Raw genomic sequence first — 17,481 nt, forward strand, 5'->3', positions numbered from 1 at the left:
TGGAAATTTCTTAAAAGGGGAAGAAGAAAAATGTAAGCATTATTGAAAGAGGGGGAGGCGGGGTGCATGTTCGCGGGGCCCACATGTCCATTATCTCACTAATGAGCCAGCAGTCTGGAATTAATCAGTTCCATGTGGAGCAATTCTTGCCAATTAGATCAGAACATTAGTGGGGCTCAGCAGTGTGTGGGAATGTTTGAATTCCACACACGCTCACGAGCATCTGATACAGATATGCATTCCCACTTGCTTTCACGAAGTGTACAAAGTCAACATGTGAGTTAAAACCTGTTAACATCTCACAGGACCGCGCGAGCTGGAGGAGTTCGATGGGATTTGTTGATGAAGATGACGAAGACTTTTAATCGGAACCAGACGGCGGTTTACGTTGCGCCACGACGCCAGCATGCGCTTTCATTTGAAGAGAGGTGTTTATAGAGCCTAACCGACTGGACGGATCTTTTTCCCCCGGCTTCCACCATGTGACAGGGCATTAGGCTCTGATTACTGTCACGCCCTCCCACCAGCCCCTACTAGCTTCCTCTATCACGGCATCCATGCGAGACATCCAGCGTGGACCGAGTCACCTTGCCGCCTCACCGCAGCCATTAATTCTTAAATTGGCCTTCTCATTTGAGGGGAAAAAAATGGCATACATGCCAGGAAAAATAAAGAATTATCTTACCATCAGATTTTTTTTTTTCATTCATGTATATTGCTTCTGTTGTAGTGCCACCACTGTTACCCATTCCACACTGGACCAAAGTCTAATTGATGAAATGATTTTATATTTTTTTTAACTTCCTAGCAGAAGAAGCAATCTACAAAGTTGACTCTACATGACCAAAATCCCTATAATGCCTTTTGCTGGCCGACGTTTGTCCATTGAAGCATAATGTTCCCATGGACCGCCATCACTAATCTGGATTAAATATAAACAGGCATGAGCTCAAAAGAGTTATTCACAACAGACATCCAAGGAATCCTGCAATAGTTTTGTGAAGAGGAATGGTCCAAAATTCATCCTGATGTTTGTGCACATCTGATCTGCATATGCAGGAAACGCTGGTTGAGGTTAATGCTGCCAAAGGAGGAGCAACCAGTTATTAAATAAATCCAAGGGTTCACTTACTTTTTCTTCCCTGTCCTGTAAAATATGAAATGGATCATTCTTTATGTGGTATGAATTGAAGCAGATAGTTTTGGGTTTTTTTTCGTGTGATTTAGATAAAGATCAGACTACATTATATAAATCAATTTATGTAAGAAATTCCAAAGGGTTCATATATTTTTACCTCCCACTGAACAGGGACACAATTTTGACGATGCTTCACCAAGTTTAAAAATTATATTATAATAATATAATTATTATATTATTGATGTCTCAACTCTCTCACATTAACTGACACATGCTTGTGCAGGAGTTTTTTGCCTAACTCAAATTATCCTCAAAATGAGGGTAGTTCGAGCGTGGGGTTTTTTTCTCCCCCTCTCCCTCCCTTGTGGTTTCTTTCTGACTTCCGGGTTGAGTGAACGCTGGCGCGTTTTGGCTGCCGCTGCTCAACCCGTATTGTTTTGTTTTTTGTTATTGTAAAGTGTCCTTGGGTGTCTTCGAAAGGCGCTTATAAATAAAATGTATTATTCTTATTATAACTCTGAAAAACAACTGTTATTTTTAAAAAAAGAAAATGCATATATGCGAAAGACTGAAATTAATTCATGAACGGCAGATCGCAGGGCTGCTACGTTTGTGTCACTCAAGATGGCTACCAAGTGTACCGTAGATTTAGAGTCAATTCAAATTTCTAGTTGATGTGTTGTACTCTCATGCAAATGAGACATTTTCATGATTGCAGCTCCATTTGAATGGGGATTGTTTCGAGAATGACACTTGTGGAACTTGTCTAAAATGTTTCTGCAGGAAATGTATTTTAACAAGGTCACGTAAGCAACAAATCAGCCTTATATGTAGTACGTTCAGTAGTTTTATGCCTGCTTCCCCAAAAATGAGTTTTAGTGTCTAGTGTCAGTCTAATGGGTAGCAACTCAGAATTGATCAGGCCGTGTTTCTCTCCATTCAAGCATGCGTTGAATTTAGTCCAATTTGGAGGTGGGACCTGAGATTACAGGCTTCGGGATATTCCAAGATGATATCAATCGGATACGCTGGCGGGTCTGGCTTCCTTTATCCGTCTCCTTCGCATCTTGTCTGGTCCGATTCAAAGTGGGACAAAGGCCAAGGAAGGATGAACCGGGGGGGGGGGGGGGGGGGGGGTGCGTCTGGCACCCGTTTAATTTGTTCTGCTGTCTTTTTTTTTATTTCCCTTCAGAGGGCCGAAGCCTCATTTCAAAGAAGCGAGGTTAGGATGGACCTCAGAGTACAGATGGAAAAAAAATGTAACCAAATCATATGCATGGGCATCAGTTTTGGAGAAATAGAACATAAAAATGGAGACTAAACTTCCATTATACTTTTCTCCTGTACGATATTTAAAAAAAAAACAGTCTCTCTTCAAGAGCCATTTTTAATTATTTTCATCCACATTTTTCTTAAGAAAGTGCAGGTTCAAGTCAGGGTTGGCTGACTCAATTGGCTCCTTGTGACCAAACTCAAGCGGACATCTCTGGCTTTTTTTTCATGGCCTACGCTTCCAATTCGCGGAAATACTCAATACTTGACTGTTGAACTGAGGTGGAGAAAGCTTTCTGTTGTTTGGGCATGACAACACATAGGGGGTGGGGGGGGGGGTTGACCTCAGGCCTGGCTGATGACAAGAGATACGGTCTGACTATAGTGATGCTGCATGGAAGTAAAATACTGCAGATGTCCAACTTCATCTTGTCCAAAGCATTCTTAAAAAGACTCTTACATGTATAATCGTGCCTATGTTTATCATTCATATTCATATGTCTCTGGTTCCAGTCAAAATGAGTGTTATTCCAAAGTGTTTTTGATTCCCATTCCTCTCCAACATGTTTTCGCTTAAAATGGCATAAATCTGATTGTTTGGAAAAGACCACATGACATCAAGCTCATGCATTGGCAATGTGTGTTTTTTATCAAAATAACATGTTATTAAGAAAATTTAGAAACATATCGCGTGGAAACTGAAGCACGCAGTGCTGTGCTTAAATTGTGCCCATCGTGAGCTCTGTTGATGGAATGGCAAGTACAAAATCAACCAAAAATTTAAAAAAAAACCAAAAGGCTGCTCTTAATTCAAAAACAAACAAACACAAAAAAATATTTTAATGGTGAACAGGTTTCGCATTACGTAAGACACATGATGCTTTTTCCAGCCTGAACGTAATGTTCCAAGCGAACACCTGGTTTGCTTGCTGTGATTGACTTGAAGACTACATTAACACCTGGTAATGTTTCATGGAGCGCGTCATTGAGGTATGCTGTGTATCCGTGCCTCACCAAATTAATGCTGCGGAAGGCAAAAGAGTACACAAACGTGTGTTTGTTTGCAGGCCGGTCTGACTCACGGCATGGCCGAACGAATGGGAAGAGCATCGGAATGTTGTGCGGACATTCGGTGACACTCACCCACGCATCTTGAGCCATCTGTGCTGGAGATGTAACCTCGCGGGCAGGTGCATACGTAACTACCGGCCGTGTTGGTGCACTCGCCGCCGTCGCACACGCCGGGTAGGGTGCTGCACTCGTCAACATCTGAAACACATTTGGATCATTAGCCCAGTAGCATAATTGCATAGTCGCAACTTTAACTTACTGTTACAACCGAATTTTAAAAATACCAGTGTGCAATCTTGTTTTTCTTTATATGTGTGTAAGTTCTCCGGGTCGGGGGGGAAATCTTGCCCCAAGTGGAGGAGTTTAAGTATCTTGGGGTCTTGTTCAAGAGTGACGGCAGGAGGGAGCGAGAGATCGACAGAGCGATCGGTGCAGCGTCTGCTGTGATGCGGACTTTGTATCGGTCTGTCGTGGTGAAGAAGGAGCTGAGCCAAAAGGCGAAGCTCTCTATTTACCGGTCCATCTACATTCCAACCCTCACGAACTATGGGTTGTGACCGAAAGAACGAGATCCCGGATACAAGCGGCTGAAATGAATTTCCTCCGCAGGGTGTCTGGTCTATGCCTTCGACATAAGGTGAGAAGCTCGGCCATCCGGGAGGGGCTCAGAGTCGAGCCGCTTCTCCTCCACATCGAGAGGAGCCAGATGAGGTGGCTCGGGCATCTGATTAGGATGCCTCCTGGACGCCTCCCTGGTGAGGTGTTCCGGGCATGTCCCACCGGCAGGAGGCCCCGGGGAGGACCCAGGACACGCTGGAGAGGCTATGTCTCCCAGCTGGCCTGGGAACACCTTGGGATCCCCCGGAAAGAGCTGGAAGAAGTGGCTGGGGAGAGGGAAGTCTCGGCTTCCCTGCTCAAACTGTTGCCCCCGCGACCCGACCCCGGATAAGCGGTAGAAAATGGATGGATTCTCAGTCATGCAAATCCACAAAGGTTACACCTTGGCAACCGGACTCTTGTTGTTTGTGGAATTTCTTTCTTTGTGCGTCTGTGTGTGTGTGAAAGAATTAATGTCATGAGACCAAAGGGATAGACGGGGACAAACCTACTCATTCCACACCACATTTCCACGTAATAAAATATTGTTAAGCACAACCAAATAATCACTCTCTTATTCAAGTCCACAATCGGTGCATGATGTCATGTAAGCAATTATGTTGTTATTCTTCAAACGGGATTAGAGCTGCAAACACAAGGGTCCTCCAATATACAGCCGCTAATTCAATTAACGTTCCATATAAGAGAGAAGAACTCCATAAACCCCAAATGGAATGGCAATGACCTCCGAGACTACCAAAGCACCAGTGCTGAGGGGGCCCACCTATGTTCGGTATGCTTTATGACACCATATTAAATGACTATTATTCACTCAGGGCCTGGCTTGAAGAGTTCTTGTTGCTTCATGCGGGGAAACCCAAACTGAAATTTGATGCTGTATCAGATTGTTGTGATGTGTGCCACTTATTTATATGCCTGTGCAATTACTGAACCGCTGTGGGGTATAATTACAGCTTGCATGTCCGTGTGGTTCATGTGACTTACGTCTGTATGTGTTTTCACTATTTCCTGTAAGCCATGCTACATGGAGAAAAGTGCTGAAGCAAACCTTTGAATTAATTAAGCCACCGAGGCATGAACCAGACTCCTGGGTTCAACCAAAATCGTTATTCGTCACACTGAGAAGTTTGAGACAATTAGATGCTTCCAAATTTGTGAGAACATTTGAGATAAAGCTTTTTTTCTGGTCCCGCATGGCTGCGTATACAAAGCAAGTGGGTGGATGTCCTTGCCAGTGTAGTTTTAATGTCACATTTACTTTTGAGTCTGAATGCTACTTTTACTCAGGAATTCTCCATAAACCCACATAGAAGCAATGTTTTCAAAGTGACTCATTGATGTGAAATATGACTGAAGCCTATATAGAACTAATAGTTAATCTCCATTCTAAAGTAATAGTACTTTTACTTGAGTAAACATTTTGGTTACCTTTCCCACTTCTGGTCTGATCTCATAAATTTAAAAAAACCAAAAACCCAGATTATTTTAGAATTTATAAAGGTGGAAACGATTAACCACAAAGTGGTGACCACCTCCCCTTCCTGTAGGTGCAGCGCGCATGAGGTATGTAATCGAAAACCTTTGAAAAATTTCGCCATTATGCATAGATTCATCTAATCCAAATAGGAAGGGAGCCAGGAAGCCGAGAGTGATGGGAGTGTGTAACTTAAACATGTCCAAAGTGTTCCTTTGTTCAAAAGCAACAGCTGGTAGTCAGCCAAATGACTGCACTTACGAAGGGGAAAATAGAAGGACAGATTAAAAAAAAAAAAGGATGGTAAATCGCAGACTCAACTCAAGTAAAAGCAGACCATAAAAACCAGGTGCCAAAAACAGTCAGACACCCATATCTTACATCTTAACTGCACTTTATCGAGATTGCCTCAAAACCTCAGTCAGGCCCTCAACTTGTGCTAAGGAAGGCAGAAAGGCAGAAACATGGCAACCTGACCTGAAAGGACCCATAGTGATTGTTTCAACTCGGACCATAAAGATCCTTACATCTATCTATCTATCTATCTATCTATGAGGAAAATATGTCAACTCCATACAGGAAGGCTGCAGCTCGGATTCGAACTGCCAATCTCAGAGCTGTGAACCGTATGTGCTAACCACTCTTAAGAGTACATTTTAATAAAAAAACAAAAACAAAAAAAAAAAAACTCTCTCATATTATCCATCCAGCCCATCCATTTTCCGATCCGCTTTATCCTCACAAGGGTCACGGGGCGTGCTGGAGCCTATCCCAGATGTCTTCGGGCAGTAGGCGGGCGACCCCCTGAACCGGTTGCCAGCCAATCGCAGGGCACACAGAGACGAACAACCATCCACGCTCACACTCGCATCTACGCACAATTTTGAGTGTTCAATCAGCCTGCCATGCATGTTTTTGGAATGTGGGAGGAAACCGGAGTACCCGGAGAAAACCCACCCGGGCACGGGGAGAACATGCAAACTCCACACAGGGAGGCCGGAGGCGGGCTCTCATATTATAATTAATATTTTGATGAGTCCAGTGGACCATTTCCAATTTGCTAAGTAAAGGCAGTTCAGAAAACTCTCATGATCCTGTTTGGTTTTGTTTCCTTGTGTGCTTTTGTCTTCCTCGTTTAGTTTTGTAGCCACCTGTTCTCGTCATCCGGGTCCCTTGTGTCAACCAATCAGCTCGCTCAACCCTTTGTGTCTTGTCCAGGTGTTCCTTGTTGTCTCATCAGTTGGCTTCTATTTAGTTTCCTGGGTTCTGCCAGTCTTGGTCAGATCGTTGTGTGTTCCTCTCATGATGTTTGGTTTCTGTCACAGAGTTTTTGTTTGTTTGCTGCTTTGGTTTCCAGGACTTTGACAAAAACTTTGGATTTCGTTTTTGTCAGTTTTAATATGTTTTGTTTCGTCCACCCTGCTTCTTGTGCCTGCCTGCTTTTAGGTTCCTCTAGCATCACGTACCGTAAAAAACAAAACACTCCCAATTGTAAAATTGATCCTTTGACTCACCTTCGCATTTGTGGCTCTTTTCACTCTGACGGTGTCCGGCGGGACATTTGCACTCATAGGATCCCACAGTGTTGATGCAGTTACCTCCAGCGCAAAGACCCGGTACAGCTTGACACTCATCCACATCTAGCGACAAAAGAGACAGAAACTAATCAAAACAAGGCTAAAACTTCCAAAGCTGAGTCTCTGTAATGCAGCCTGGCAAAAATATTTCCAGAAAGCGTTTCGTGAGGCCATTTTGTCAGATTGTTGTGGTTTATTAAAAGATTTTACAATTGAAGTGTTCCCAAAATGAGTAACTTCCAGCAGATGAGCTCCTTTGAACAGGAAACGTTTTTATTAAATGTACAGTTTTCCCAGAATTCACAGTGAGTCACTTTTCCCGGTATTGCTGATATGTCAGTAGGCGCGCGCTTTGGGAAATGAGTGTAACGGCGTGCATACACGTTTTCGTAAAGTGGATTTATTTCCCCCTTGACGCTCTTCAGAATCCAAAGACTCTTGAGCACGTGCAGTGGAGAGACTATTTAAGAGGCTTTTTTTCAGTCTACTCAACACATTCAACCTCTGCTCCATTTGAACACAACTCTGTCTGCTCTTCTGTGCCAGACACAGCCAGTATGTAGCCGCCAACACCCTGGATGCACTCCTTACATTTGGATTCATGGTCACGTGCACTTTGTAGTGGTTCCAGCGAGATGTCACTGAAGGCACTGGCGTGATTTGGTGACTTCAGCAAAGTGCAATAAACAAAGACCTGTTTAACCTACATCGGGTTACAAGATGATATCCGGCCAAAGCGACACCATTTCAGTGCATACAACTCTGGGTGGGCTGGGCTTTTCCAAAACGTTAATCCCCCCCATGATGAAAGCATTTTTTTTTTTTTGTCTTTGTCTGTGCTTAATTCGTTTCATATCACGAGTTTTCGAGCTTAAGCCTAAGTAGAGTAGAACGGTCAAATGACGCTGAACTGAAGTCATACAAATCACAGTTTGACTCCTTCGGGTAAAAATGTCAATGTAAATGTCGAGATGTAAATGTTGAAAGAATGCTAAGTTATAATAACGATGACGCCGATACTGACACCACTGATAAATAACATATGTCGACATGTATTTTCTCAGGATATAAGCATCCTGTGTACATGTAAACAGGTCTCCCACTTGTTGACATTGGCCTGGAGATGTTGCCGGGTGTTCAGCGGAGGTGACGACATAATGATTAATGTTTGGGGTGTTGAAGAACATCTGACCTTGGCAAGCTCCGGTGCGGATGTTGGGGATGAAACCGCGTCTGCATGGGTGCGGCTGAGCGGGGCACTGCTCGCAGGGGTGTCCCCACGCTCGTCCAATGGTGGCGCAGCATAGCGTCTTGGTGCACACGATTCCACTGAGCTGGCCCTGACACAACTGGTTGTTCACCTGCGTGAAACACGGCCCGGTCCTGTAATCTGTTGTGGAACGGAGTAGAAACGATTGGTTAATCCTTGACATTTGATTGAATTATGATAACACTCTGAGTCACTCCGCTGACCACATCTGGTTCTGCGGAAGAGGATTATTTTAGGAGACACTGAGTTTGAGTCATTGATATTTGGCGGCGCATCACAGCATGACTCATTGAAGCTGAAACTAAACCTCACTTTCATTGTTTTAAATTGCTTTGGACCAAGAATTGAACCCAACAACAAAAAACAAGCATTTACAAGTAGCAGTTTTCATCAAGGCTTAACAAGAACAATACTGGTCCTGGTAGCTGGCACCGGTTAACCACTGCCGTGCATGGATGCATCAACATCTTTTTCAGAAACTGAACAATGGTAGCATTTATTTGAAACGATACGACACAATAGACAGCTAACAGCAGCGTGTCGCCATGTCCGCATGACAAGCAGTCATGCTTCACTTGAATGCCACAATGTGACAATGCATTTTCAATTGAGTCATGACAACACGCTAAATGCGATGCATGCGCTCCATGAGACAAATGTCAGTCGGATGTGAATATCTGTTCCACGGGAAGACGATGTCATCAACAGCGGAGATAACGTAATGTACGTAAAGAAAATTGTGACCTCATGCTCAAACCATTCTTTAGCGACACAAATGTTCTTCCTTTCAAGCACGTAGAGCCCTCACGAAGAAGAAATTGCAACCGGAGGGCCAGAGAAAACAAAACCTACATTTTAAAAACGACGACGTTGACACTGTGAGACTGCACGGACGGCAGTTTGGCAAGTGAAATGTGGTGAAATAGAGCCGTCTGCTCCGGTGTGACCCACAGAATCAGATGGAGAGATAAATCAGTGTGGCGTCCTGTTGGAGTCAACAGACTGATTGTCCTTAGCAGCTCCTGGTGCTACATGAAAAGTGATCGCATATGTGAGGAATATTTAGGAGGTATAGAAAAGAAAACTGAGAAAAGTAGGTCAAAGTGAACATAGCTCCTGTAAAGTTCTAGCTCTCATCCACCTGTCTTGTCTTAGTTCACTTTGGGAATTCCTGCCCGCTCCATATGCTTCTATTTGATCTTCGCAAGATCTTTATACTCCACTGATCCTGTTATCATGAGGCTTTAGTTGGATCTCATTCCAAAAAAAAAACAAACCCAAAAAGATTCGCTGTTATTCATCCATGTTCTTTAAAGCTCATCCTGTTCAAGGTCCTGCAGAAGCTGAAGTCCATCCCAGTAGACTCAGGCCCGGTATACACACACACACACACACACACAAACTATCTGGCAGTGGACACCTTATCATGTTATCAGGTTACAGGGTGCATGAAAGGGTTAATGTGTGTGGTTTTCTGTGTTGAGATTATTCGAGCACACCACACACAATCCGGCCGAAACTGTTTCATGCCTGATTTTCTCTCTTGACTGTATGTGTCTGTCACAGATTAAAAAAAAAAAAAAATCTTGTAAGATTTGAAATATCGTTTTATGTGTAACATGACTCAGGCTGCAGGTGTACAACATAGATTCATCGCTTGTCAATGACAGGGTTGACACCGTAATTCCATCAAACAGTCCGGGTCGGTTCAATTCACCTTTTGATGCATCTTTGGAATCTCCACTGTAAAGAGTCTTACAATGTTGCCCTGACTTTTGACACTCTTTCACCAAGGGGCTGGTCTCAGTAGGCTTGTATGATTTGCTTTATAAAGTTGTGCTCCATTGGGAGGCAAGAGTGGAATGGGGAATGTCAAGGCAAACATTAAAAACCTTTTAGAAGATAAGTGACAGGACCAACACTTTGAAAAAGACAGCTATAATTTAATAAAAATGAAGAATTGTCAGTCCGTTTCTCCTTCAGTGAGATCATATATATCCAGATGGATAGGCAGTTATCATCTGTTTCATGCAACTAGAACTGAACTGATCATACAATATCAGGGAACAACACAGAAGCAAGGTCTATTTATCCTTGAATGAACATAAAACAAAAAATTAACGAGGTTATAAATAATGTAGGACTTATTTTATAAGTGTGAACTCATGTCATTTTAGAATGAGAAAATATAATAATTTAAAAAATAATATGAGTAGTGAGAGAGAGTGTGTGAATTTGTGGCGAAAAATACCATGGCAAAATGCTTGGGGAAAAGATGACTTACCGTATGCTGTTTTTCAATTGCAGGAGGGGTTTGGCAAAAAACTACAAATATAGAAAGCCTATGGCAGAAACCATAATGGCTGTCAAGGAATGATCAAATATGGCATTTTTATTTCAATACTGTAAAGAAACCCCCCCCCAAAAAAAATCCATTACACATTCCGGCTTTGCAGCCCGACTCTTTCACGTTTTTCTTTTTTTTTTGTTTCTGTTTTTGGGTTGTTGTTGTTTTTTTTTTGTTGTTTTTTTTTTGGTTTGTTTTTGCCAAGTGTTATCAATTTTGTATTTTGGGAATTTGCCGGCGTTTTTGTTTTGAGTTTAACCCGTGCACGTCATGACCAAAGCAATACCCTTTTGTAGTGATTCAGCAAATCAGAGCATAGGAGGTTTTGTTTTGTGAGTGACTGCACAGTGCACAGCTCATTGAATTCTCTCATTTGACAAAACCCATGGAAAAACACAAACTGCAATTTGTTTGCTTTGCTATCTTATTTGAGGCTCACGTGGTGGTGAACTATTTATTGTATTCAATGTGTTTTTGTTTAGCGAAAATAATGAGAGGACTATTTTCACTGGGGGATTTATACATACGTCCATCCATTATCTGAACCGCTCCTCCTCACGAGGGTCGCGGGGAATTTATACAGTGAAAGCCAAATGTTCTGAGTGGTAACATATCTAAAGCTGAAATAAATTCTTCATCGTAATGAAGCCAAATGGCACCTCCCTTATGGAAGCCAATTTGGGGGAGGCGGGGGGGGGGGGGGGGGGAATCTTTCGTCGTCTGAAAATCTCCACATTGATGACAAATCGGGGTTCAATTGCTCAAGGACGTTTTCAACCACTTCTCTTTTAAACAAAGCCACTTGTTTCCTCAGTTATGCCCCCCCCCCCGCAACCTCCTGCCCCCCAAGTGAAATAAACTGATGAAAAACATTGATTATTAACTCGGATGAAAGAAGAAAAGGAAGCAAGTTGAGCCAAGTCAGTGACGTGTGTCCTTGTTTCAAACGAATCTCTTCTTTCCATGCATGCAGGTATAAATCACAAATCACAGATTTTGGTGAGTAGGAAAGCACAATATCCGAGTTATACTATAGTGTTGAGCCAAACTAAACAACGGGAGGCTTTCTTTACAATGAAATAACACACAAGGGTATTCCCCAACGAGTGAAAAAATAAATAAATCAACCAGCATGTCCTCCATGTTGGTACATTAGCTTACCTATCTGTGAATACAGTGTGATAGCGGTGAGGTGGGGACACATTTATAAAGCACATCACAGTCCCATCTGGATGTCCTGTATGTAAATTCAGTGGGCGGTTGGGAGCATAAGCTCAGGCATCTCAGGACATGAGAGAAATCCAACATGGGGAAGCAATTTTGTCTCCTTGAGTCCAAAATATTCTCCAGACCTTCTCTCATCGCCAGTTTCAACATCCATGTCACATCCATCGGGTTTTTATTTAACACTTACTCTCAAAATGCCACTTCTAAACCAGCCCAAAATTTGCTTCAGGCTAATGATATACTTGTGAACTTTGACCTTGATCAATCAGGCCAAATTAGTCGGCCAAGTTTTAGCGTTTTGGCGATATTAATGTGATATGATCCTTTACTTATATCCAAAAAAACGTGAGTGTTCATGAAAGCCCGAGGCTTCTATGCTCTGATGAATGTTGGAGCAAGGCAAGACAAAATTGTCTCAAGGATGAAGTGAGAAAAAGAAAAAAAATATTCTGTCTGGAAGTGAAGTCTGCAGCACTTTCCCAGCAATGCTGTCCAGTTGTGGGATCGTAAAGAGCGGCTCGGGCACTGACCCAAGCAGTTGGAAGAAAAGAGAAGCCGTGAAAGAAAGGGGGGGGGGGGTGCGGGGGGGATCCATTTCAGACTCATTAATAATGCCAAACGCATTTCTAAAACTCCCAAGAGAGGCGGATTGGAATGATAAGAGAATTCAAATGAGTTGATTGCATGGTTGATTATCATTCATACAGACTTGACAAAGAAAGGAGGTCAATAAGTCAAATGAATAAAAGGCTGTATGCGTGTCTGTCTGTTTGTCTGTCTGTCTGTGTGTGTGTCGGCACATGCGTTTGATTTCAAACCGGATGTCGTTTCTAAACTTTGCGCAGCTGGTAATTTGGTTTTTGCCCAAATGTAATATAACGCACCTGTTTTGTCTGCTTGAGTGTAAGCGTGCGTCCGCACGGACAGTCTTGCACTCTGATTGCATCATTTTATTTCTTCCCACTGCTAGATAAATGAGTCTGGTGTGCGCATTTGTTTATTTGCATGTGTGTGTGTCTCTGTGTATTTCTTCCAACCATAGCACAGTTTCTGGCTCTTATCACAGCCATTAGAAACAGGCCTGAAAGATCTCCATTCCTTAACATGAAGTGTAATGTTGTGTGCTAAAGTGAGGCTGAGATGAGAGAAGCCGTCAGCGGTGCACTCAAGTCAAACAGGAAACGTGGATAAACTGAAACACTTATCGGCCCTTTCATCTATTCAACGCTCTCATTGTCTACAGTACTTTGAAACAAGAAATGTCATTGTGTCGGCGGCTAAGCCATTGTGCAAGAAAAAAAAATTACCCATGATCTCTGCTTTGCCGGTTATTTTGAGGAGGGGAAACATGGCCGCACAATGGCACCCGGCAAAGGAACACAAACATGGCAACACTATTGATAAAAGCCAGGCTTTATTATTCCGTGTGTTATCGTGTTTTCTTTTGGAGAAAATTGCCTGTTTTTCCATTTCATTGCAATAAATTTGATGTCTAGCTTTGGCTTTGGCGCTCCAATTCCATGCCTTTTGCAAATATTATGGCACTGTGAAAACCCGGAACAGCTTATGACAGTGAAACTTTCTTTTTTTTAAATAACAGCAATTGGTATCATAGTGAAGATATCAAAAAAAAAATCAATTATAATCGCGTAGGGATATACGCCAAGGAAATTAAAACTGTGATGGACTGTTGCATGTTCAAGAGCGTCAACTGTTCATAAATCACAGCAGTCACATGATATAAAGTTCCAGACTCGATAAATCACCTCACAGTAAGTAAATCTTCACATCTCCTCTCATTTTCACTCTATTACTGATGCAGCCACGCATCCCGAAAACAAAATTTCCTCGCTTTTCCACCGTGACTATTTTCCTCACAAAATGAGTCAGACTCATTCTCATTTTTGATGATGAGGATTAGTCATACATACAGTACTTGTCGATGAAAAATATACACTGGCACTGTCTCAGTATTTCGGGGCAAAATGAAGATATTAAGTTGGAGTCTGGTATCCTGAATTTAAATGTGGGCATATTGTGCCAAGAGGTAAATCTAAGTCATCTTATCAATATCTTATTAGGGGGTAACCTTGTAAGCCATTCAAGAACACTTAAGGAGCGTAACGTTATTCTAAAATGGGCATACTAGCCACTTGCCTGAGAACAGATAATATATTGCATGGCACAGTGTTTCATTACTTGATTAAAACATTACTCGAGATGCCATTTGATGGTATGCCTGCGCTGATTTAATGGGAATTCCTTGTGAGCGCAGCGTTCCGGGGTCCTTGTTACGATTCTACGATCATACAATTTATAGTCTCAGCGGATCAAATTTCGTCCATGGAAATATTTTTTTTTCCACAACACACTGACATCATTTGCTGTACTCACGATTAACTATCCTTTTGCGATTATTTGGAAGCCAATAACTGTAAATTGTTGTTAAAGGGAGCCAATGAGGCTCAATAGATGGAAAAGGCTCAATATTCTTTCTCGACAGCGAGGCAAAGACACATGAAATGCAAAAGACTTTTCACCCCTGAAATGTTCAGCGCTTGCTTACAGATTCATACAAGCATGCACACACATTCTTGTATCCCTGTAATTGTCAAATATAGAACATTTTAATTAGTCACCATACATGGGAAAATAATTTAATCTGCTGGAAAATACTAAAAATCCCAAATATCACAATGTTTCTACGAACTGAAATGCTGATATTACAGACTTTGGAGTCATATGCCGCAATGGCAGAGAGATGGAAAGCTGTGATTATTTTATTGATATATTTTTTTCATGGCAGGCAATGAGGTATTTTGGGCCGAAACGGTGGCCACACTGGGTATGTAGAACTGCAGTCATTTCAAATTTATTTCTAATCTTTGACAAATCCAAGACTTGAAACATTATATACCGTATTTTTCGGATTATACGTCGCTCCGGATTATAAATCGCACCAGCCAAAAATGCATAATTAAGAAGGAAAAAACATATATAAGTCGCACTGGAGTATAAATCGCATTTTTGGGGGAAATTTATTTGATAAAATCCAACACCAAAAACATACATGTCATCTTGAAAGGCAATTTAAGATAAAAATAAAATAGAGAACAACAGGCTGAATAAGTGTACGGTATACTAACGTTACATGACTGACATGCCTGGTAATGTCAGTAACGACGTAACATATTAAGAATTATTCAGATAACTCTAGCATCAAGAACATGCTAACAAGTTTACCAAACTATCAGTTTCACTCCAAATCACTAAATCAAATGAAATATTCATCCTCTGTGTCACTTTTAAACAACCCCAACTCGGGAGGTAGACAATGCACCGCTTCCTCTTCTACGCCACTTACGTCAGACTCATCGTCGATTTATCAACACAGGCCGAGAGTGCCCTCTTGTGGTGTAATGTGCAAATAACATGTGAAATAACATAATTGTGTGTTAATAATTTCACACATAAGTCGCTTCAGAGTATAAATCGCACCCCCGGCCAAACTATGAAAAAAACTGTGACTTGTAGTCCGGAAAATACGGTAGATGGATGTATAGATGAGCCTGTCCCAGCTGTCTCCAGGCAGAAGGCAGAGTACACCCTGAACGGGTTGCCAGCCAATTCAATGAGAGTAATAGTGAGGATAAATACAACTAGTTCTTTCAGTGGGGCCTCCTGGCAACAAAACCGCACAAGCAAAGATTTTACAACGTTGCTCTCCAATATGAAGGGCGTTTGCCTCCACTCGGCTTTGTGGACACAGCTGGGGACTCTATTTTTATTTGTGCCCGTCTTCCTCCCTCCATCCATCCATCCAGCTCTCCATCCATCCTTCTTTATTCCCTGTCCTTACATCAGGAAATGTCCACGGCCACTCCATAGAGCAAGGCTATGCTGTCAGTCTTGTGGGCTTGTTGGGGAACGCGGGGGGGAAGGGGCAGCGTTATTTTTGGCCAGATGTCTTTCAGGCTCTTTCCGACAGACCCAACCATCTAAATGTTTTATTTTCCAAGAAAACAAGACCCTACTGTTTCATGAAACAAAAAAAAAAAAGTCACAAAAGGTAGAGATGATGAATTGCTAACACAAGTTGCAGTAAACACAACAAGCAAAACAGGACCAGCAAAAACTGAGAGAGGAGAGCCACCTTGGGAAAAGCAAGGACTGGCTGTGTGGTGCCTTTTACACAAAGATCATTTTACAGTCCTTCAAGCATACTGTATGCAATGATATTACTTTGCAACAATTTGCTTGAATGTGTTTTTTTGGTTTTAATGTCATTACTCTACAGGTAAATGTATTACCGTTTTATTTTTACTCAGTTGTAAAACACATAATTAAGTCGATTCTGGAGAGTATTCTTCACAAAATACAATTTGGTGAATCTTTTCTTCTTAAGGGCCAGTCTTAACTTGTCACAATTCTCCTCTAATGCAAACATCCATTCTTCCATTCTCTGAGACGGTGCCACTTATCCTCACAAGGGTCGCTGGAGCCTCGCACAGATGACTTTAGTCAAGAGGCAGGTTACACCCTGAACTGGTTGCCAGCCAATTGCGGGGCGCATGTAGACATACAATCATTCATACTTTTTAAATGTGGGGATTTTCTTAAGTTTTGATCGACAAGACAAACTTGCATTGGTTAAAAAAGGCATTCGCAGGATTCTCTTAAAGCTAAATGGATTGGGACCACATTCCCACGATCCACTTGAGGGTTACTGCCCGGCCTTTCGGAACAGAAACACTGAAACGTCTCTCGGTTTCTACTTGTGTTGCTTTTCATCCACCGAAAGTCTGCATTCATCTCCTCCCTCCATCACTTGCAGCCACATGCTTCCACTCAAAGTGCAGGAGACAAAAATCCTCTGTCTGTCTGCGCGCTGCATGAAGTCATCTTCCTCAGAAAGAGCCCGAACGCTAACCAGGCACTGAAGTCATCATTTGTAGAATAAATCTGGGCTGATAGGGACACTATACATGACCACATTAAAGTCTTGCACTGATGAAAAAACAAAACAAAACATAAAAGCATTTCAGTACTAAGTGTCTTTCCCAGCTATCGCACTATGCTAACTTGAGATAAACGCCTTTTTGCTTTTACTCTGTTTACAAAAACAATAGTAAACACATCTCTATACAGATTCTGCTCTCAAGAAAAGCTAATATGATTTTTGGACAAATATATTCATCTATCCATTTTTTAAAGTGTCTTCCACCTGACTAGTTCAGATCACCAGCCAATCGCAGATCACATCAGACAAACAACTAATCACACTCACGTTCACATCTATGGACAACTAGAACAGTTGTTGTCACACCTTTTTACACCAAATACCACCTAAAAAAAAACTACTGAGCGCCCCAAGTGCCACCATCATGACCAACAGTAGCATACAGGAGCATATTAGCCAATAGTGTTCACAATAATGTTATTGCAAGTTACTGCAACATTATGAACAAATTGAACATCAACACCACT

The 17,481-nt window shown here is 42.1% G+C and overlaps 1 protein-coding gene across 2 annotated transcripts in view; it reads right to left on the minus strand.

Moving 5' to 3' along the window:
* The window catches only part of fbn3 (fibrillin 3), a 67,588-nt gene that overhangs the window by 26,388 nt on the left and 23,719 nt on the right, over nt 1–17,481 (minus strand). For both annotated transcript variants that reach the window (XM_086115957.1, XM_086115956.1), the window contains 3 exons: nt 8,343–8,540; nt 7,088–7,213; nt 3,554–3,679 (listed from right to left, as the gene is read on the minus strand). In XM_086115957.1, the coding sequence (XP_085972083.1) occupies nt 3,554–3,679; nt 7,088–7,213; nt 8,343–8,540 (450 nt within the window). The remainder of the gene's footprint in view (nt 1–3,553; nt 3,680–7,087; nt 7,214–8,342; nt 8,541–17,481) is intronic.

This window comes from Hippocampus guttulatus, chromosome 7 (genome assembly GCF_054856545.1).
Source record: "Hippocampus guttulatus isolate MCC_2025c chromosome 7, RoL_Hgut_1.0, whole genome shotgun sequence".
Taxonomy (NCBI): domain Eukaryota; kingdom Metazoa; phylum Chordata; class Actinopteri; order Syngnathiformes; family Syngnathidae; genus Hippocampus; species Hippocampus guttulatus.